We start from the raw sequence: 21,653 nt of genomic DNA, 5'->3' as shown, positions 1-21,653 counted from the left end.
ACCCACAGATAGAGTCTCACCACAGCTTTGTCCCAGGAATGTGCATTTCTCTTTAATCTCAGTCAGAGTTGAAGAATAAATGAGGAAAATAAAAGCCAGCTGAAACAAGTGGAATTTTCTAATGAATATTTACAAAATTAGGCTTTGTAAAAGCTAAAGTTTCACCCTGCATTAGCCAGAAATCCTAATGAGAGCAAAAAGCCTGAGTTGTGGTTCACTGTAGCAAACAATTTACTTAATCCTACCACTACCATCTTATTTTCTACACCACAGCAGCACTTATCCCTATGCAGACAGATCACCAATATTGCCAAGCCTGACTCACCCCATCTTTCTGCACACCCATCCCACCAGCCCCACAAATAATAAGTATTTAAGCTCCAACATTAAAGTCTATCAGTACCAAGAGGCCTGTGAATCTGAAATGGTTTAATTATGACCTTCATAAACATTATGCAAATAGTTGTCCAGTTTGCTATGAAATTCTACAAGCATGTTTTAAAAATTATGTGCATGTATACACACATGTGGACATGGCCCAAAAAGCTTATTTGACTGTACAAAGATATCTAGGTTTTTGATCACAATGAGTACTTCAAAGGAACAAAAAAAACAAATCTCATTTGACCCCGATAAACTTCCATAACACAGATGAAGTACTAGTGTTTCTCCCCCAGGGAGGTGTCTATACATACAAAGAGTTACTACCTAAATTCACATTCATGTCATTTCTACACTGTCTCATACCACTGCTCCCTGGGGCCTCACACACCAATGTGCTTTTACCTGTGTGCTGCCTACCAGGAGGCCATGTGGTGGCACTGTGTGACCACATTCAGTGCCTCACTGCAGGCTCCCTGGGGCCTCACACACCAGTGTGCTTTTACCTGTGTGCTGCCTACCAAGAGGCCATGTGGTGGCACTGTGTGACCACATTCAGTGCCTCACTGCAGGCACTCTTCTGCAATAAGCATTTACAGGTGTGCAAGAACCCAACACACACCACCTCAGCCACTGTGAAGAGCAAAGGGGTTCAAAGGGCAAATACCAAAATACCTGTTCTAGTGCTTACTTTACACCAGATACACAAATTGGTCAAACCCCTGCATGTTTGGTAGATCAAATTAGGTGGAAATCCTTCTGACCTCACTGCCTGTCACACACAGTCCAACCAGCAGGTGCCAGCTCCTAGATGAGGTGACAGCAGTGCATCATAGCCTTGCTTAGGAGCTTACCCAGGTTCTGCTGGTCAGAACCTCCTCCTCAAAGCTCTACTTTGCTACCTACAGCTCAGGCTCACTGAAAAAGGAAAAGTATAACAGTATATAGGTAAAACTAGCCTTTATTAAAATACAGAATTATATTAAATTTGACCTCAAAAGAAACTTCAGAGCACACATTAATCATCACATATTGGAGGTGGCATGTCAATGATCTCATCCAGGGTAGCAAGGAAGTCAGCAGTTGATTGTAGCAAGTCTGAAAGTTAGAAACAAATCAAATCAGTTCCTCAAACTCAGAATGCACACAAACATAAGCTAGCTCCCAGCAGCTCAGCATAAACCTGTTGAATAAGCAAGGGCAATATTGCTTCATTGTATAAGCCAGTGCCACCTAACTGATCAGTTTGCAATGCACCACAAGATTGCTCAGTGCTTTTCACTTGGTAGAGTTAATTTTCTTCACTGGTATGGGCTGTGTTTTGCATTTGTGCTGGAAGCAGTGTTGCTAACTCAGGGATGGTTCAGTTGTGTGAGCACTGCTCAGCAACAGAGTCCAGGCCTTTTCTGCTCCCCACCCCACCAGTGAGGAGGAGGCTGGGAGTGCTCAAGCATCTGGAAGGGAGCACAGCCAGAACAGCTGATCCCAAGGGGCCCAGGGATATCCCAGACCATATGGTGCCATGCTCAGCAGATAAAGCTGGGGCAGAAGAGAGACATTGGGAGTTAGGGCACTTGTCTTCCCAAGCCACCACTGCATGTGATGAAGCCCTCCTGTTGTGAGGATTTTGAAGGGAACTGAATGAACTCCTTGTCTTGCTTTTCTTAAGTGCATGGCCTTTGCTTTAGTTATCAAAACTGCTTTTATCTGAAAGCATGAGTTTTTTCACATTTTCTCTTCTGATTTCTTCCCCATCCCAGAGCAGGGGAGCAAGTTGTATGGTGCTTGGTTGCAGCTGGGTTCAGCCACAAGTCAGTGACACCACTGGAGAAGATGGCAGTGCTGGCCAGGTACACTGAGCCTGGCTACACACCAGAAGCTGTGTGACATTGGTGCACTGCTCTGGTGGCTCAGACAGCAGCAGCAATTCACTGCTGCAGCCAGCTGGCTTTTTGCCCTGAGCACTGATGAGCATTGTGTGTACTGAAAGCCTTGCAAAGTTTCCACTTACTGGATTCCCATGAAATCTCTTCCATCTTCACTGGTGAAGAAGCCGTGCTCACACATCTGTCATACGTCCTCTCAAATACCATGAGGGGAACACCACACAGGTCGATATTGCTTAGTTTGTATTCTTCAGGAAGATCAAAACTCTCAAAATCTGTTGAAGAAAGACTGTTAAGTGTGCAGTAGTCTGGGAAGCTGCAAAATTTTCTAGACTAAATTAAATAGGAGCCAACCTAAAACACCACAACAGTCTCCTCTTATGGGGTATTTACTTGCAATTACACCTTTCAGCTGTCCATGAAACCCCATACACCAACCCTGATGGAAACACTAGGCTGCAAATGGAACTGCTAATGTACAGCAGTTGGTAACTCAGCAAGCAAAGCATGCACATTTCATCAACACAGCAGTCTTGGGGACTGTAGTTTGCACACATGAAGAGGAAATTTTAAGGACACTTTGAAGGGCTGAGAATGAAATGGGCTGGCCTAAGAATATAACTTTAGAAGTTTCATCTTCAGCTATTATATCCTAGAGCAGTAGGAGTCTCTTCAGTTACAAATCTTGACTTTCCTGTATTCCTTTGGATAGTCTATCTATTAGTTATTATCTACTAGTCACTATTTAATGAACTAAGCTAATACCTGGTTATTTGGAATGTGTTTCCTGTCACCACAATAAGAGACTCAGAATGACCCATAAGTGTTAGAAATGCCACCTCATTCCTGGCAAAGTACTCCAGAAGCAGCAAGCACCTTTGTGTTTCAGAAAGGGCTCAGGAGAAATGCAATGCTGGCTTGTGTGCCACAGTAGCTTGGACAAATTCTCACAGCAATGCCACCATTCATTAAAGCCTTATTGCTAATTTTAATAATTACATCAATAGTTCTTACCTTGAGGATCCAAAGGAAACATATTTTCTATTTCTGGCCAATCTTCTTCAGGAACTGTATGGCAGCTTTCCAATCCAGTCTTTGTTAGGCATAAAAAGAGGAAGTAACATTATTTGAGCTGCTGTAGAATATTTGTAGAGGGTTTCTTGTGCTGTTCAGGTCTACAGACAAGCACACCTGACATACTTTTCTCAGGCCTAAATTCCAATGCCCTCAATACTAATAAGATGAAGATGGGCAAATGTTTCAGCTGAGCGGCACAGCCAGGACAGCTGACCCAGCTGCCCAGAGGGATCTCATATTGAGCATCCATGGCATCTCAGCAAGGAAAACTGGTGGGAAAGCAGGGCTACCACTGCTCTGGGACTGGCAAGGCATTAGTCAACTGGTGACAAGGAATTGGTTTTGGTATTCTTTGAGATTTTTTTATTATTAAATTGCCTTAATCTCAGCCCATTATTTTTCTCACATTCCCCCTTCCAATTCTCACCCCCTATCCCATCAAAGGGGGACTAAGGGAGCACCTGTGTGGTGCTTAATTATATCACAGTTAAATCATAGCAGGTAAATTACAGATTTCCCCTCCTCCCCATAAGTGTGTTGTACTCACTTTGTTCACAGTGCAAGGCTGACTTTTCTGTTTTAGCTTATCCATCTTGCTTGTGACTCCTTCAGTTTTATTCACATTTCCAAGAGCCTTTCTGACAGAGCAAGATGTGACTGGAGAAGCACTGATTGCTTTTTTAGGAAGTGGAGTGTTAACTTTTCTTTCAGCTAAGACTTTTGCTGGAATTGGGGGGGGGGGGGGGGGGGGCAGGGAAGAAAAAAAGCAAACATCAGCAACCCTAAAGTTTGCCTAAGTAAGTGCACATGCTGGAAAACTAAGTGTCATGGAAATCATTGTTCACTATCTATAACTCATAAGCCACAATTATGACAAAAGCACAGAGTTATCTTCAATTTTATTCCAACTGAGCTTGGAAGAATTGATTGGGTGAGTGGATTTATAAATGGAAAACTGTTACCATTAAAAGCAGTGACTAACAAAATGTGATTTATGCCTTTCCCTTGATCCCTTACTGGCTCAGGGCAGCAAATACGCACAAGATCCTGAAGGGAGCTTCAGCTGACTCTTGGGAGCAGGATGGTCACTGTTCTCCTGATCAACAAAGATCAGAGTTGCCATCTTCTGAGTGATGAGGCTACCCTGGAGAGTCCAGAGGAAAAAGGGAAAGCGCTTCTTTTGTCATTTGTCTCATCACAACACACTTTCTAAGCAAGCTCCATTAAAAATAGCAGAGCTGTCACATACTGGTCTCTAGACAAGGGAACAAACCCCTACTTCCCACCACTACAGAGCAGGTCAGCTAAAGCCCCTCAGGTGTGAAGGCACTTCTAGTGCTCATCGCTGCCATCACACAGGTGAACATGCAATTCCTCATTACAGAGGAATGCAGGAAAACTCAGGACTACAGTTAATCAGGCTGGAGAAGTTCTCTAAATAATCGAGTCCAACCTAAACACCACCATAGCACCGAGTGCCGCATCCAACCTTTCCTTAAACACCTCCAGGGACAGTGACTCCACCACCCCCCGGGCAGCCCGTTCTAATGTGTAACCACCCTTTCTATCAGGAATTCTTCCTAATGGCCAACTCAAATCCCCTCCAGCACAGCTTGATACCATTTATTTTTGTCCTGCTGCCAGTTGTCTGAGAGAAAACAGCGATCTCCACCTGGCTGAATGCGCTTTCAGGTGATTATAGGCAGCGATAAGGCCCCCTGAGCCTCCTCTTCTCCAGGCTGAGCACGACCCGCCCCTCCTCATCCCAGCTGTGCCCCAAACCCTTCCCCAGCTTTACTGCCTTTCTCTGGCCGAAACGCCTTTTCACCGTACAGCCTGAAGTACAAAGCCATATACAAAACCCCAGTCCGGCCCTACCCCGAACCCTCAACTCACCCTAGAAAGCGACAGCACAGGGAAAAGCAGAGCCACAGAATCCGAACCGCTCTCAAACACCTCAGAGCACCCTGAGGGCCAACGGCGCCGTGTTTTAAACCGGCCCCGAGCCGCCCATTGGCCGCTTCGACCCACGCGCGGCAGCCGATTGGCTGAGCGCGCAGCCGCACGCGGGGCGGGGCGGGCACGGCACGGGGAGGCGGCTCCGCCCCGGAAGTGCGCGCGGCCGCGGTGCATTGTGGGACAGAGCTGCGGCCTGGTAGGTAAACAGGGCTGGGGAGCCGGGACCCGGGAGCGGACAGGGTCAGGGACAGGGTCAGGGTGCTTTCTGTAGGCTCCGAACAAGTGCTGCCCTCCCCCGCCCGGCCCTGCGCCCGGGCCTGGCGCTGCTTCCCCGCCGCCGTTCTGTCGCGTCCCTTCCGGGGTAGGCGCAGCCCCGGGTCCCCGGTTGGCGCTGGGGGAATTGTGTGCGTTCGGCACCGGGGCTGTTTGTCAGGACAGCGGCATGTCGGGAATGCGTGATCCGGAGTTAGCTCGTTTCACTGGGTGACACACAGTCACGTTGAAGAGCTGTGATGTCAGAGAGTATGGATCTGTAAGGCTTTTTTTGTCTTCTAATTTTATTCTCTTTTTTATGCTAAGGATAAAAGCCAAAATGGCCTCAGGTGCGGTAGCGAACGCCCCTCCTGCAGGAGGAGCAAATGATGTGAGCCTGGAGGAACCGAAGAAGATGACGAGGGAAGATTGGAGGAAAAAGAAAGAATTAGAAGAACAGAGAAAACTGGGGAATGCACCTGCTGAAGTGGATGAAGAGGGAAAGTAAGTTTTACTAAAGCTGTGCATGTTCTAAAGCTGCTGAGGAAAAATGTTTTGGTAGCAGAGCAACTGTGAGGGTAACTCATGATTCTAGTGCGAGTTACTGTAGAAATAAATAGTTGAAGTTTGTGTTTTAATATTCCAGCCATGAGGTACTTTCTAGAAGAATGTAGGTTCAGTGTTTATTTTTTGTCAGCTACTGACAGATCTGCTAGAAAAGTCCCATCCATGAAGCTAATAACATGTGGTATTTTAAAAGTGAGCAAAACGCAGCACAGGGGTGTTTTACAGTGTACCTCATCTGTTGCCTCTCCCTTGCTTTCACAGGCTTGTTGTTTCTGAGAAATGTTGCTGGTTTTTTTGCTCAGTAACATTACACAGAATAAGCATTTGATTTGGAGTCAGTTTAGGTAAATTAGGTGGCAACAAAATTTCACAGTCTGTGTTTATCAAGATGAGAATTTATTTTGTAGTGTGTTGTACCAAGTTCATTATTTAATATCACTCCTAAAGCACTTGAACTTTAATGTGAGGGTTGTTTGTTGGACTGAGCTGTTTGGGGTTTTTCCCTGCCATGTTTTCATTGCACAACATCTCTTACAGAGACATCAACCCTCATATTCCTCAGTACATCTCCTCAGTGCCATGGTACATAGATCCTTCCAAGAGACCCACACTAAAGCATCAGAGACCTCAGCCAGAGAAGCAGAAGCAGTACAACTCCTCTGGGGATTGGTACAAACGAGGGGTTCAGGAGGTATGCAGGGTGCTTTTCCCAGGAAATAAAGGGGACATTTCTGGCTGTGTGCTTTTGAGGGGGGCAGGAATTTTTTATCCAGCAGGTTTGGGCTTTGGGGGAGGCTCCCACTCCTGAGGGGTGTTGCAGACATGGAGTTGTTGTGGGAGCTGTCCCAGGGCTGACCCTGCTGCTGTGTTTGCCCCCAGCACGCCGTGGCCACGCGGTACCGCAAGGGAGCCTGCGAGAACTGCGGGGCCCTGACTCACAAGAAGAAGGATTGCATGGAGGTGAGGGCTGCAGGGAGGTGAGGGCAGGGCTGCAGGGAGGTGTGAGGGCTGCAGGGAGGTGTGAGGGCTGCACAGCAGTGGAAGGGACTGCATGGAGGTGTAAGGGCTGCATGGAGGTAAGGACAGAGCAGTATGGAGGTGTAACGGCTGCAGGGACGTGAGGGACTGCATGGAGGTGATCCCCCTTCTGGCCCTGCCTTAGTGGCTTTGAATCCCACAGGAGTTTAATCTTTGTGAAAAACAGCTGGCTGTAAATGAAACACTGGGCTTGGAAAAGCTGTTTTGGGAAATGTTACAGCTAGTGAGAGATGGCCTAGAAATTTCTAAAGAAATTATTTATGAAGGGGGAGTGATACAGTTCAGTGTGTCATCCGTTCTGCTTGTCATAAGATTTATGGTCTAAAAATAGGTGAAAATGTTCTTTTCTTATTAATTGCATTAACTCAAGTGCTGCTGTATCTGTCTTCCTGCTTCATCTCAAGTAGAAGCCACCCCTAGAAACTGTTTGAATTGCTTCCTTAGTTGTAGAAAATATAAACAAGAATTTATGGAGTTTGAAGTCAGTTGTGCTGCATAAAAGTGCAGAACTACTTACATTTATTTACAATCCACAGCCTTACAGTGCTGAGTTTAACTTGCTTTAAAGGAGCTTGATTGATAGTGTTTTTTAAAGGATATGTGAGTGAGTAACCTGATGGACTGATCTAACCATCCTTTTTTTTTTTACTTTCAGAGACCCAGGAAAGTTGGAGCAAAATACACAGGCATGAACATTGCCCCAGATGAGCACGTGCAGCCCCAGCTGATGTTTGACTACGATGGGAAGCGAGACAGGTGGAATGGGTACAACCCAGAGGAGCACATGAAAATTGTGGAGGAGTACTCCAAGGTTGATTTGGTACGTGGGGGCTGTGGTTTATTGGGGACAGAGTTAGTGTTTGGTGTGGCTGGGCTGGAGGAGGGACACTTATAATGTGCTTTGTTGATATTAGAGCTGGTACTGAGGAGAAATCTTTAAACAAATGCATTTTTGTGCTGCACAGGCCAAACGTACTCTGAAAGCCCAGAAGCTTCAGGAGGAGTTGGCATCAGGGAAGCTGGAGCAAGTGGTAAGTAAACTTAGCTAATCTATTTTTGCTTAGGCTGAATCAATTCAAAACAGATTAATTCTGCTTTCTGACTCTTTTACTCTCTGTACTGGGTCTGCTATTGGGTTTTATGCCCTTCAGTAATTTAAAGGTTTTCCTAGCACCAGCATGTTTTGTGTCACACTCAAGAACTTGAAGCATCTTCTTTGAAATGAAAATTCCTTCATGTTCCCCTTGCAGGCAGAAATTCTGTGTGACTATTATTGTTGCTGAAATTATTAACATGGAATTTTGGGGTAGAAAAGCTTGTTTTCCATGCAGTAATTTTTTTTCCTATACCAAAATGCTTTTCTCCTATTAAAAGATTGGTGTGGTCTGCCTAGTGATGAGGTGATGACTCTGCACTGATTTAGTAATGTTTAATGTAAATTGGGAAGAAGAAGCAAATCGGTTTAAGATAAAATCACTGCACAGTGACTTATGAAATGGGGGAAAAAACAGAGGCTGTTAGTGGTCAGAAGTACTGAGCTAAAGCCTCCTTGCAGAGGCTGTGCTGTCCCCCGTGGGCTGTCACTAGATGGCAGAGTGAGCTCCATCTGCCACCCAGCCCAGACTACAGTGCTTCTTACAGACCTCCCCAGAAGAAGAGATTCCTCCTCTTTTCCTGCCCATTCTATGAAGCAAACACTGTTGGCTTCTGTATATTTACTGCTTATAAGTGGCACTGTAAGAAGCAAAGTGTGTTTAAATTTAAGAAGTGTCTCTGAGGGAGAGGACTGAGACTGGTTTGCATAGTCAGTGCTGGTCCGTGTTCCATGGCTCACAGCTGTTCCCACCTTCACTGCTGCAAGTATTCTTCAGTTAATTCTAAGCAGGTTAAAGAAATTAAACCTGGCTGTGTTTGTTGAACTTAAATTCTGCCTAAGTGCTTAGTATTCCTATAAATCCTGACTAAATTCTTGAATACATATCTCTTGAATTCTTTTTTTAAGCTTTCAGAGTTGCAGCTTGGTTACATTTACGTGATATGAAATGTTACAGTCTAAATCCTCAGTGTTCAAAGGTGTAACAAGCTCTAAATAACAGCAACAGTTTTAGAATTTGCTGCTCTTGCAAAGAATTGGAAGTTTTGTTGAGGATACTGTTAAAAATTCTCCAACATGTGTCTGTCACAGAGACAGCTAAGAGCATTCTGCTAGAATGTTATGTAGCAGTGTTTCTGCATTTGAGGCCAGTGGTAAATTGTGTTTTGTATCCAGCATGAAGCTCTGCTTTGATTGCCCTTTGTAGCCCTTCTGCCTTGCTTTTTCCCCCTATCTTGTCTTCTCTGCTGATGTGCTCTTTGTTTGCTGCAGAACTCCCCAAGACACCAGTGGGGAGAAGAGGAATCAAATTCACAGACAGTAAGATGATTACCCACTGCATCACACCATGGGCAAAGGAAGAGCCTGTAGTTAGTGGAGCAGTAAAACAAGGGTGGCACGAGGGTTTGAATGTTGTGTCCATGCCACTGCCTACCTCTTGCTTTGGGCAGAGGTTGCTGGATTTCATAAAGAGGCTTTTTGTTTTAATTCCTATGTGTTGTCAAACCATAGAGATGCAAGCACATAACTAGATTTTACCATGTGGTATATTTTGACTAAAATAACTGTTTTCTTAATATCATAATTATGTTTTGATAATTATTTCCATAGAAGGAAGTGGAAATTCTTTAACAAGAGTGCTTCTGAAATGTTGAATGCTAGATTATCCTGAGAGCATGCTTAAGCCCAGGAAAACTGTGCCACCTTGTAACTACAGGGATTAAGAATTTTAAGGAAACCACTAAAATGAGATCCTTGTACATGTCTCCAGAGTGAAGGAACTCTTTTAATTAGAAATTGTCTATTTCTCCTCAGGAAAGAGATCATAACAGTGAAGATGAAGATGAAGACAAGTATGCAGATGACATTGACATGCCTGGGCAGAACTTTGACTCGAAGAGACGCATCACAGTCCGAAATCTGCGCATTCGGGAGGACATTGCCAAGGTGAGTAAAGAACTCTGGGCAGATCTTCCTCTGTGTTCCTGGCAGTTAATTTCACATTCATTTATTAATGACTTTGTTTATGGGTCTAGGGGTTTGGAAGTTAAGGTCTGTTCTCAGTTCTGTTCCTGCCCATGTTATGACTTCATCAAGGTGATCCTTTTGCACAGATAGAACTTCTTAAAACATCTAAACTGTGGAGGATGCAAGTGTAACCTCAGTTCTTTCAAAATCATTAACATTAAGTATCTTTTATGTTGTTTTTTTTCCCTAGTACTTGAGGAATCTAGATCCAAACTCTGCTTATTATGATCCCAAAACAAGAGCAATGAGGGAGAACCCTTATGCAAACACGGGCAAGAATCCAGATGAGTAAGTTCAAATGAGGTCATGTTTGTATATCCAAGAAAACTCTTAAAAATTATATTAATTGTTTTATATTTCTTTTACCTGTATGTCCTTTGGCTAATGAATCTCTAGTCAGTTACATGTACACATATCAGTAAACCTAGAAAAAATCTGTTTTATTTAAAAACACATTTTGGTTTAGTATATAGAAGTGGTATTTTTGTAATACTGACTGTTCCTTAATCTTCAGTCACATGTGGACCATGGTTTAGTGTAATTATCTGTACAAGGGCTAGGACACTGCTGCATCTAGAGGTGATGCCTGTCAACAATAATTATATTTATGTAAAATATTTCAGTAGCCAAATCTTAAACTTTATCCCTTGTTTCTTGGTTTTGGAGACTAGCATGGTGTTTGTGGTAGCTAACAAAATATTTCAATTAGGAATAAGATCTCCTTCTATATTAATGGATTCTGCATTGAAAATGCAGCTTTGGCATTGTCTAGATACTTAATGAAAGCTGCCATAGGCTTTTGGCAGCACACTTGGCTGTCTCCCTTAACCCCCAATTCAGACACTTGACCTGTGTTGTGCTGGGAATGTACAGAGCAAACAGGCTGTGAGTAAAACGTGTTCAGAGAGCAGTAATTGGGTTAGCTCACTGCCTAAAATAGAATGGCAGTACCTAAATGATAGCAAATATTGCTCTTTCCACCTCTCCTTGCCCCCAGCTAGAGTCATGCCAGTCAATTGGCTTTTTTAGATGCAGATGCTTTTGCTTCTCTATCAAGTCATAATTTGACCTATATTGAATCTAAATTTCTGCCACGGCTTTTCAGACTGTACATTTTTCAGAGTGGCTTTAGGAAGATGAAAGAGTGGGGAATTGAATTGCTAGCATTCTTTGATCCTCAGTGTGTGTTTCATGTGCTGACTGTGCATCTCTTCAAGAGCTGTGCACCAGTGTTTCACTTTACTGAGAGCAGTAAAAGTATCCCAGGCTTTCTTAAACTCAGCCAAATATGCTGGGTCTGGACTGAAGAGTCAGGAATCCAGAAGTGAGAATCACTGTGCTGGAATATCACAGACTGTTTATGGATATTTATTGTGTTACTAGGTCCAAGTTTAACTTTTAGTGCTTGGCATCTCAGACAGAACTCCAGGGCTGTGTCATGTGTCCCTTGAACACAGAAATCAGAGTTTTTGAGTGGCTTGGCTGATGCTTTCATGGCTTTGCAGGGAGCATTTTTGCTTCGTGTTTGTTCCAGGTTTTTGTTCCATATATCAAGTGGAATGCACCTTCTTCTCCTTCTGTTCTTAACTCTTAGTGCACAAGAGAATTTTTACTTACCTGTTGCACTTCTGTGTTTGTATTTGAGAGGAAATCATGTTACAAATGCTGAGCATTGTGTTCTTTTCTGCAGAGTTGGGTATGCAGGTGACAACTTCGTTCGCTACACAGGCGACACCATTTCCATGGCACAGACCCAGCGTAAGTGGGCTTTGGGCTTGGAGTTCTTGAAGGAAAGTCACTTAAAATCCTTAACAATGCTGCTTTCTTGCAAAAGAGAAATAAATAAATCTTTATAAATTGAGCCTTATTTGAAATTGCTTCAGAATTAAAGGATGTCATTTGAATGTGTGTCAGTTTTAAAGTATTGAATGGAACCTTTTGTGTACACAGTGTTTGCCTGGGAGGCTTATGACAAAGGCTCTGAAGTTCATCTTCAAGCAGACCCTACAAAATTAGAACTCCTCTATAAATCTTTCAAAGTGAAAAAAGAAGATTTTAAGGCACAGCAGAAAGAAAGCATCCTAGAGAAGGTAACAGGCATTTTGGTTTATTTAATAGGAATTCTGTTTGAAGTCTGGGTATTGGTAAGTAAGATTACTAATCCTATGTGAGAGGTCATCAGCTGTTCTCAGCAGCTTATACTTAAAATATTTTTATATTTATACACACTATCTCATCAAGTGATTAATTTTATTTAGTATTGGACCTTTGAAGGTCTGCTGGTATTTACATTATTGGGAGCTCTTCCCTAAACTGTCAGAATTTCTCCACTGAAGAAATCTGAGTTTCTTTCTGACTCAAATTTTGGGTACAGTGTTTTAGATAAATACTTATTTTATATATTGCAACTTGTGTCTTGGACAGCTGGAAAAGAACTAAATAATCCATTTGGATTCTAACTATGTCAACATTCAAGTTTGGAGGGGGCAGGAAGTATTGCTCTGGTTCTACCCAAGCTGGTCTTTGGCTTGGTCTCTAAAGATTTTCTGCTTTGAGTGAGGAATATCACTGTTGTTATTCTACAAGCATAAACAAAACAAAAACAAACAAACAACACAACAAAAAAACACATGCACAAAGAACCCCACAAAACTAAACACCAAAAGACACCACAGTGGCCATAGGAGATGATGTATTTCTGTCTTAACTCTTCACTAAAGATTAAACTATCTTTGTCACTTTTGTGCCTTCTTGACAAGGTACCAAAGGTCATGTTTTTGAAATGTTTGTTTAACTATATAAGAAGTGGTTTTTTTCCAAAACTATTGTATGCCATTTCTGTTTGCATTTTAGTATGGAGGCCAAGAACATTTAGATGCCCCCCCAGCTGAACTTCTGTTGGCTCAAACAGAAGATTATGTGGAGTACTCTAGGCATGGAACAGTCATCAAAGGACAGGAGAAAGCTATTGCTTGTTCTAAGTATGAAGAGGATGTGAAGATCAACAACCATACAGTAAGTCCTAGGTTGTGTTTAAAATTTTTTAAAATTAAATGCCATCCTATTGGAGGTATATTAGGATGCAGTATAATCTAAGTAATACATGAAATACATTTCTCCTGTCTCAATGTGGCACTCTCCCTTTTCTGTTAAGGAGAAACTTCAGATTGTCATAGTTGTGATGTGAATTTGAGGAGTTGCCATGGCAATCTTAAACTAAAGGAGAAGTTACTCTATTCACCTTTCACTTTGAATATAAGTTGACCACATCCTGTTGAGATTCACTTTTTTGACAACGTACCTGTACGGTTCATGTAAAATAGCATAAATATTTCTCTTTGTTTCCTTTTGGATGTCTGAGTAATTTGCTTACCAGGGCATCAGCTCAGGAGGAAATTTCAGCCTGCCTGTTTCAGGAGTGACTGTGTGCTGTGTTCTCCTGCAGTGCATTTGGGGTTCATACTGGAAGGAAGGCAAGTGGGGTTACAAGTGCTGCCACTCCTTTGTCAAGTACTCCTACTGTACAGGAGAAGCTGGGAAGGAAATTGCTGTAAGTATTCTCTTGTTTATTATGTGGAAAAGCTAAAAGCATTCATATTCTTACTTTAGGTTTAGACTGTTTTGCTTTGTGAGGGAGGTTGGTTTTTTAGGGATTTCTGGGATTTTTTTTGTCCTTCCCCTTTCAGATGTGGTCAGTAACAGGGTATCCTTGTTTTTGTCTGTTGTGCAGAATACAGAGGCAAGTTTAATGGAGGAGCAGCCTGAGGAGGCAGAGCACATGACAAAACCCAAAACACTGATGGAGGTAGGAATTATCCCTTTCTCAGGAAGACAGATGCTTCTCCTCAACATTTTATCTACAAAATTCTGTAGAATAATAAGCCTGAAAATTACTAGACTGCATTATTAGAGCATTAACATCCCCATTGAAAACTAGGCTCTCAAATAGCATTAATAGAAGGTTGGATTTAATGGTTTGGGCATTATTAATGTTGGCAAGTTGAATCTTAACAGTGACTTGTTTCCCACCTTACAGATCCACCAAGAGAAACAGAAAGAGAAGAAAAAGAAGAAGCACAAGAAGAGCTCAAACTCTGACAGTGAGGGTGAAGAGAAAAAGAAGCAAGAAAAACTAAAAAAGGTGCACTATAATCTTCAGTGGCTTTGTGGCAAAAGGAACATGACATATTTTACAGTATCAGTTTTATGAAGCCTGTAATGTTGTTCTGGTGATATACCATGGGGCAGTTTGATGCTAATTTTGAGCTAAATTAAATTTAAAATGCTGTTAGGTGTTCTAAAGTCCATCCCCTATTCCTCAGGCAAAGCTTCAATAAATATTTAGTTTTGAAGACTTAATTTAGATGACAGAACATTTCATGTCTAGACACCTATTACACCTGTAGATCTATATTAAAGCAGGGTACAAATGCAACTTCTTTTCCAGTAGCAGCAGGAGTAGTTTGAGGAATGAGATAGCACATAGCACTTAAAAATTAAAACCCCAAACATATAACAATTCATTTGTACTTGCTAGATCACGATAATATTTTAGGTAAATCCTGGGAGTTTGTTACTTGATTTTGACATTTGGAAAGAGATTATAGTGTCTTGTTTACTAAATAGCATTTTACCATCATTTTATGTTAAACACTAAAAAATAAGCATTAAGTGAAATGTGCTGTGGGTGAGCCAGACAGATGTGGATTGTTTATCCCACCTTTGTGCTTGCCCCTTGTCCATCATACAGGAATCTAAGACAAACCTTCTTTGTTGGGTTTCTAATCTAAGTTTCACTGTGCAATTTTTGATTCCCTTTGCTCTCATTTCAGGCTCTAAATGCTGAAGAGGCTCGACTTCTCCACATCAAAGAAATCATGCAGTTAGATGAGAGGAAGAGGCCATACAACAGCCAGTATGAAACCAGGGAGCCCACAGAAGAGGAGATGGAGGCTTACAGAATGAAAAGGCAGAGACCTGATGACCCCATGGCCTCTTTCCTTGGGCAGTAGTCACAGGAGGCACCATTCCAGTACAGGAGACTTTTTCCAGTTGTTTACAGCTCTCTATAGACACTTGCACTGTCTAAAATGGCAGAAACCTTTCTGTGCTCTGAAGAAATTTGTGAAAACTTCTTTCAGCAGACATGAGCAGTCTAGGTCTTACTGGAGTTCTGTAAATGTGTGTGTATGTATACAAATACAGGCACATATACACACATATGTATACACATATATGTATAGATTAAATAAATGTATATTTATAGATTAAATAAATTCACCCACTCTGTAAGATCTTGAAGGAGATTTGACTGAAATCCTAGATTTATTTGGCCAACTACTATGTATATATTTATATATTTGGCTAACTAATGCATAAAGTTGTGATACAGTAAAACTGACTAGTCAGGAGAAATGGTCAGCAGGTGTCAATATAGAACAAAAACTGTTGACAAAATTTGGCACAACTACTACTAGAGGTTCTTACTTGTAAATCCTGTATCATGACTAAAAAATACATAGTTTCTTGATCACTTTGCAGTAAGTACCTAGGAAATGTAAAAGTTAATTGCTTTGTTCTGGTTAAATCAGATAAAGATATTAAGTGTGTCTAGCCTTTTAAAAGAAAGGGTTGAGAGAAACTGACTGTAGAGCTTTTAAATTCCAATTGTTTCTTCAGATGTATTTTCACAGAAATTACAGTTGTAAAGATCTGTGTTCTTGGGTTTCCTTTTGATAACAGTGTGCTATTCCATGGTGTGACAGCAAGAGTCAGGCTGTAATCCCCTGTGAGAACCTGAAGCAGCATCTGCTTTGGTTTGGCAATGTTAGTCCTTAAACTGGGAATTTTCCCCTTTTAACTGATTAAAAGTTGAAGAACTGGGTGCAAAACTGCACAGCATGACTTCAGAGTTGGAAGGCTTGGGAATTACTTCTGTTGAGGCTTAAACTGTTTCCAATGAAAAACTGCTCTTTTCCACAAATAATTATATACAAAAAACATACCTGTGAGTGTCCTGTGTGTGATTTCACAAACACTTTGGGGACTGAATGTTTTGATTTGACACACAGCTAATGATGGCAATTCTGCAGTGGTCTGCAGTTAGTTCTGTATTAATATGATATGTGATATTGAGTATTTACTCAACATTTTGATCACCAATGATCCTCTGTGATCCTCTGCCACACACTAAAAGCAAACAGTCTGAATTAGCTGGTTTGCCTGAGGTGTTCTCAGGGCTGTAGCACCTGAGGTTGTGGCAGCATGCCCTGCAAAGGGCTTACTCAGTGCCAAGTTCAGATTGAGGGAGGAGGAGCTGTCAGAAGGGTTCCTTGAGCTATTTTCATACCTTTCTCAAAGCTGCAGTTACATTTTTTTTTTTTAGATTAAAGTCTGAAAGACTTGATAAAGGAGGTAATTCAGAAATAACACAAAGGAAATTTCAAGACTCACTTTGTGGATGTACTGCATGGAAACTTTAATACATTGAGTCTCTTCTGAATTTATGTGAAGTGATTGGTCAGGGATTAAAATTCAGTCCTAAATTTAGGATACTTAGGTTTCACCAATGAGTCAATCCCAAGCACTTGGGGCAGTAGTTGATCCTTGCCACGTTTTTAGTCTGAACTGTAAAGAAAGAGAGCTCCATTAAAGGGTTGGCAGGTTATTTATTTTAACCTTGAGAGGACAGTGTTATCCTGAGACTTGTTCTTAAACAGCTGCAACACTTTTTTTAAAAACTTATTATTAAAAAAAACCTCATGCATGCATTTCCAGCTGGAATCCTCCAGTCAGATGGATAAACATTTGTCAGAATAAATGGCAGGAAATGTGAAGCAGTGCTGATACACTCAGAACCTTCCAGGAATAAACAGACCTGTCTGGTTTTCATCAGGAATATGAAATGGCCTTTCTCCTCTTTGGGAGTTTATTCTGGGTGCAGCATTTCATGCACAGAACTATGGAAGATTATTTCTTGGATCATGAGCTTTTTTGCACTTGCCTCAGTAACTATACAGGCTTCTCCAAGAGCAGGAAATGAGTATGGTCAGAAATTAAAAATACCATTTTGCTCTTCATCTGCCCAGAAGTAATTATGCCTTGGGATACTAAAATACCAGTCCTGCTTGGAAGCAAATGTTTCATGCTAATAATTTTTTATGATAATCAATATAAATTAGCAAGGAGTTTTTATATGGAAAAAAGTTACTAACATAAAATAATAAATACTAACTTTTAGATTGTCAACAACCCTTCCATGGGTTGAGAAACAAATGGTTTAGGTAATAAAATACTTTTTTGAGGTGAGTTTTGTGACAATCTGAGAGCCTGTAGAACGTAAAGGTTTGACCCAAGTTCTAGCCCAGGCCTGGTGTGGTTGTTCTTGTGGCAGGTGTGCAGTTTGCTCCTCTCTCTGCCTCCCTGTTCTTTCAACTCTCCCTGCTCCAGGAGAGCATTTGTAGATGCTCCAAGATGATTTAATGGTAAGATCAGAGGGGTAGGAGTTGTGTGCTCGTGGTGTTTGCTGCTTTAGCTGCCTCCAGTGCTGCTGGGAGGCCTCAGCAGGAGTTAAGCACCTAAAAAAGTGTCCCCCTTTAAGGAGTGTGGGCAGCCCTTGCCAAGTTACTGGCTGCTGGTTACCCTGCCTGCCATGCACACTTTGGTCATTCTTTGATGGTTTTGAATAACTTGGGGGGGGGGAAGGGGTTAATTTGGGGGGGGAATTGGCACAAAAACAAAATCCTGTACTAAATTCAAGGGATTTTTTGTAGATAAGCTGAAAAAGGGATTTCTGATATGATTTGAAGCAATTCTTGCTTAACTGATTCATTTGTCAAACTGAAGATGGGACAATGCCAAAAAGCAGTTCCAGGCAGATCTTGGCTGACAAGGTTCATGTCTCTCATGCTTCTACTTGTGCAAAATTTTGAGCTTCCAGTTCCAATCTTATGAGAATTCCCTACAAACCCTTGACTGCAATAAGTTGATTTACTGGAGACTCTGACTCTGTAAGCAGCATCTGTTCCTTGAGAAGCTCAGTTAATATTTCTGCCACGTGGCATTTCCCAGCAAGGGCTGAACAGCTCCAGAGATCCAAGAGAGGCAGAAACAGAGTGAAGCTCAGGAGTGCATGGATGTGAGTGACTCTGGGATGTCCCAGAGCCTCCCTGCCCTTCCTGGGGCACCAGCTGCTCTCCTTTCCCCAGCACAGAGGAGACACCTCCGTCCCTGGTAAGCAGCATGGGCTGTGGGATTGCTTTGGAATTGCCTCAGGGGGCTTGGGGGGGCTCAGGAGGATCTCTTCCACCACAGCAATGGAATTTGAGCTTTTCCCTGCTCTGCTCAGGTCTCTTGGGATTAATCTGTGACCATAACCCAAAGTGACCCTGGCAGTGCCCACAAAGCTGCCTGGGGCACACACAGTTATCTAACATGGGAAATCTGCTCTGGTCAGTGAGCAGGGAACTGGAAATAAACAACTTGCTCCCTTTGCCCTTAACTTTCTGCATGAAAATGGGTAAACAGCAGTGGAGCCCCAGATATGTCCATTGAGGAGCTTTCCTCAGCTCTGGGTCTGAGAGGCATTGATGTCAAAGCACCTTTATATATATCAATATATATATATTGCAAGTAATTTTGCCTAAATTACATACAACAGAATGGGAAAATGAATTTTCACATATTAAATAAAAAGGAAACCTCTTCCAGGTTTGTAAGTCAATTGTCATCATTAGATTAAACTAATAGAATTTCACATGGTGTATCTAGGAAAATTGCTTCTTCTAATGTGTATAAAATCAAATTTGAAAAGCAGAGATCAGTTGTAGCATCTTGTATATGCCCTCATAGGACTTTCAGAACTGGCACCTTATGTGCTTCCTGTTTTCTGTTAATAGCTTGTTGCAACTTTACCACATGAAAAGCATCTTGAAATTTGTTCCTGAGCTTTTTCCTATATGAAAACTTTTGCAGAAGTTGTTTGGAAATTTCCATTGTGCATGGCTTGCAAGATAAGATTCTTATTAGCAGGAATGTTTCATAGAAAAGAAACTATGTCCTTCCTAAAAATATTAAGTGTAAAATGACTTTGATATCATTCTGTCATCCCAATGCCTTCTGAAGTTCAGGGAAACTCCAGAATTTAAATGATTAACTGGCATTTCCAGACTGCTGGCCAAACTAACTCTTATCACATCTGAATGTTCTGTTATTAATGAGCCAGGTTTGCTTGGAGCCCTCTGAGACCCTTTTTACTGTTTGATTACTAGAATAATATTGCTTTTACTTGTGAAAATATGTGCTCAAGTTGCACTGGGAGACAGCCTGATTTATTTTTTTAAAAGCTGCATTGGTGGAATCCCAGGATGGTTTGGGTTGGAAGGGACCTTAAAGATGCCCAGCTTCAGCCAGCCTGCCCTGAGCAGGGACACCTCCCACTGGACCAGGCTGCTCCAAGCTTTGTCCGTCCTTGGCCTTGAGCACCTCCAGGAAGGAGGAGTCCATCCCCAGAGTCCTCATTGCAGAGACACCGATCAGATCCTGCTGGCTCTGACATTTAAAAGCTCCACTGCAGAAAACAAAAGCACATGAGAAAGCAATACCTGTTGTCAGTCATTATTCTAAATTAGTCCGTTGTCAAAAGCCAGACCTTCATGTTCTGTATCTCTGTTGTCCCTGGTAATTTTTGCTCTAATCCCTCCCCAGTGCTGTGCTGTGGTTTCACTGCTGCACCTTGGTTTGTCTGGGGCCATGGCAGAGCTGCCCTGCTCTGCATCTGGAACTTCATTGTGCAATGCTCCTTTTTCTTTGGCATCCAACGCCCACAGGATCTATTCAGCCTCCTGTAACAAAGCCCCCTTGTGCTGGAGTGCTGTGAGGGACAGCAAAGACCCAGCTGCTGCCTTGCTGTGTGACTGCAGTGCCAGCCTGCCAGCAGCCCTGGGAGTTTATTGCAGGGGAGAGCAGCAAGTGCATGAGGACAAAAGTGGGCACAGCTGGCACTGCTGCTCTTCAGCTGCACCCCTGCCCCAGGGGAGCCATCACCTCCCTCTCTTCTTGCTTCTCTGGCATTTTATAGGGTATAAGGAAACAAACAGATCCCCCTTCCTGTGGGAGCTGTTTATTTGCACATTGTGCTGCTCTTTTAATACCTGTCTGCAAGTGAAATTCCTGAACACATTCTTTTTAATGTACTGACAAGTGGTGTTTAAATTCTGATTTTATAAATTCCTGAAAAAATGAGAGCATCCAGCTTCTGATGAATGACACATTCCCTGAGCAAAATGCCCTGATTCTTTTTTGAAGGCTCTCTCTTTTAAAGAAAAGAGTTTGGGAATCTCTTCTGTGTGGAATCATTATCAGACTGAGCGCAGATTTCTGGTGAATCTCTGTTTGATGGTGGAGTTCTGTACACACATCTGGGTTCCAGGTACATTCCTCTGCAATGAGCTCAGGGGTCCCAGGCTGGAGGGACAGGCTCTGATGCTTTCCATGTTTCATGCCCACACTCCTTTTCACACTGAAGGAAGCTCAGCAGCATTCTCCTCTCTCTTCTCTCCTTTCTCCTGACTTTGACTCAGAATTCACCCAATTCCTCTGACAATTCTTTCAGCTCAATAAACCACCAGGAAACGAAATAAAAGCCCTGATCAGCTTCTGCCAGGTCAGCAAACTGAACCAGCTCAGCAGAGTCCAGGTTCTAGAGCTGCAGCAGGGCTGCTGTGGAGGAAGGGGAGAGAAGGGGTCAGGGCAGTCTCCCTCCTTCCAAGCAGCAGCTTGGGCTCATTTCCATTGAAATCGCTTGAGCAGATTCTGCTCTGAGGCCCAGAGATCAATGGTGATCTGTAAACCATACAAAATGAAGTTCAGCTGCTTTGAGGAAAAAATATAAAACTGTGAAATTAATTAAAACCACTTATCCAGGCTGGCACAGCCCCTTGAATCAGAAAGGGAAATGTCCCATGCTGTGTGATAGGATATTCTCTGAAGGTTTTCCTATGGGTTCAAAGAGCCCAAACACTGCTGGTGTAGTACTTAAATGTGCTCACAACATGGTTTCACATGGAAAAACAAAATTGGGTTGGCTAAATATTTGTTTACTTTTCTAATGAGGCTTCCAGACATGATTTGATTGTTCCCACCTAAAAATCTACCCTTACATATTTCACCAGGGACAAATCCTGTAACCTTGCTCAGTCCAAACTCCTAGTGAAGATTTGCATGACTAAAAGAAGCCATGTCAATTTAAGGCAGTTTTTGCAAGTGTGCTTTCCCCAGCACACAGCTGCTTCCTCCTGCTCCATGCTGCAGCCAAAATCCTGTTCCTTGCAACTGCTTGTAGTGCTGAGAATTGGGAAACCAGCCTTGGAAGA

The 21,653-nt window shown here is 42.4% G+C and overlaps 2 protein-coding genes across 3 annotated transcripts; one reads left to right on the top strand and one right to left on the bottom strand.

Annotated features, from left to right (window-relative positions):
- Positions 1 to 1,328: 1,328 nt before the first annotated feature.
- Positions 1,329 to 5,335, bottom strand: PTTG1 (PTTG1 regulator of sister chromatid separation, securin). Its single transcript, XM_058034823.1, has 6 exons — positions 5,241 to 5,335; positions 4,386 to 4,488; positions 3,892 to 4,067; positions 3,282 to 3,360; positions 2,393 to 2,542; positions 1,329 to 1,479 (listed from the first exon to the last, which is right to left on the bottom strand). Exons 2-6 carry the CDS (start codon positions 4,465 to 4,467, stop codon positions 1,400 to 1,402), a joined length of 567 nt encoding a protein of 188 aa, XP_057890806.1. The 5' UTR covers positions 4,468 to 4,488; positions 5,241 to 5,335; the 3' UTR covers positions 1,329 to 1,399.
- A 122-nt stretch (positions 5,336 to 5,457) lies between these two features.
- SLU7 (SLU7 homolog, splicing factor) lies at positions 5,458 to 16,285 on the top strand. 2 transcript variants are annotated; one of them, XM_058034927.1, is made up of 16 exons: positions 5,458 to 5,499; positions 5,883 to 6,059; positions 6,660 to 6,813; positions 7,002 to 7,082; positions 7,816 to 7,980; positions 8,126 to 8,191; positions 9,526 to 9,573; positions 10,069 to 10,200; positions 10,472 to 10,569; positions 11,972 to 12,039; positions 12,232 to 12,371; positions 13,135 to 13,296; positions 13,727 to 13,831; positions 14,012 to 14,086; positions 14,318 to 14,422; positions 15,114 to 16,285. In XM_058034927.1, the coding sequence occupies exons 2-16, from the start codon at positions 5,896 to 5,898 to the stop codon at positions 15,291 to 15,293; spliced, it is 1,743 nt and encodes a 580-aa protein (XP_057890910.1). In that variant the 5' UTR covers positions 5,458 to 5,499; positions 5,883 to 5,895; the 3' UTR covers positions 15,294 to 16,285. The 2 variants fall into 2 exon arrangements, with proteins under 2 accessions (XP_057890910.1, XP_057890911.1); XM_058034928.1 differs by lacking the exon at positions 9,526 to 9,573.
- The last annotated feature ends 5,368 nt before the right edge of the window (positions 16,286 to 21,653 follow it).

The sequence above is a fragment of the Melospiza georgiana genome, chromosome 15 (assembly GCF_028018845.1).
Source record: "Melospiza georgiana isolate bMelGeo1 chromosome 15, bMelGeo1.pri, whole genome shotgun sequence".
In the NCBI taxonomy this organism is placed as follows: Eukaryota; Metazoa; Chordata; class Aves; order Passeriformes; family Passerellidae; genus Melospiza; species Melospiza georgiana.
Note: the sequence above shows the minus strand (reverse complement) of the source record. Positions and strands in the feature narration are given on the sequence as shown.

Bases quoted from the DNA above. Each gene is read 5' to 3' on its own strand.
- PTTG1 (XM_058034823.1), bottom strand. From the start codon at position 4,467: ATGGCAACTCTGATCTTTGTTGATCAGGAGAACAGTGACCATCCTGCT. The intron at 4,068-4,385 runs GTGCGTATTTGC...CCCCAATTCCAG, and splicing joins GAAGCTCCCTTCAGGATCTT to CAAAAGTCTTAGCTGAAAGA. The intron at 1,480-2,392 runs GTAAGTGGAAAC...TCTAACTTTCAG, and splicing joins AGAGATTTCATGGGAATCCA to ACTTGCTACAATCAACTGCT.
- SLU7 (XM_058034927.1), top strand. From the start codon at position 5,896: ATGGCCTCAGGTGCGGTAGCGAACGCCCCTCCTGCAGGAGGAGCAAAT. The intron at 10,201-10,471 runs GTGAGTAAAGAA...TTTTTTCCCTAG, and splicing joins TTCGGGAGGACATTGCCAAG to TACTTGAGGAATCTAGATCC. The intron at 13,297-13,726 runs GTAAGTCCTAGG...GTTCTCCTGCAG, and splicing joins TGAAGATCAACAACCATACA to TGCATTTGGGGTTCATACTG.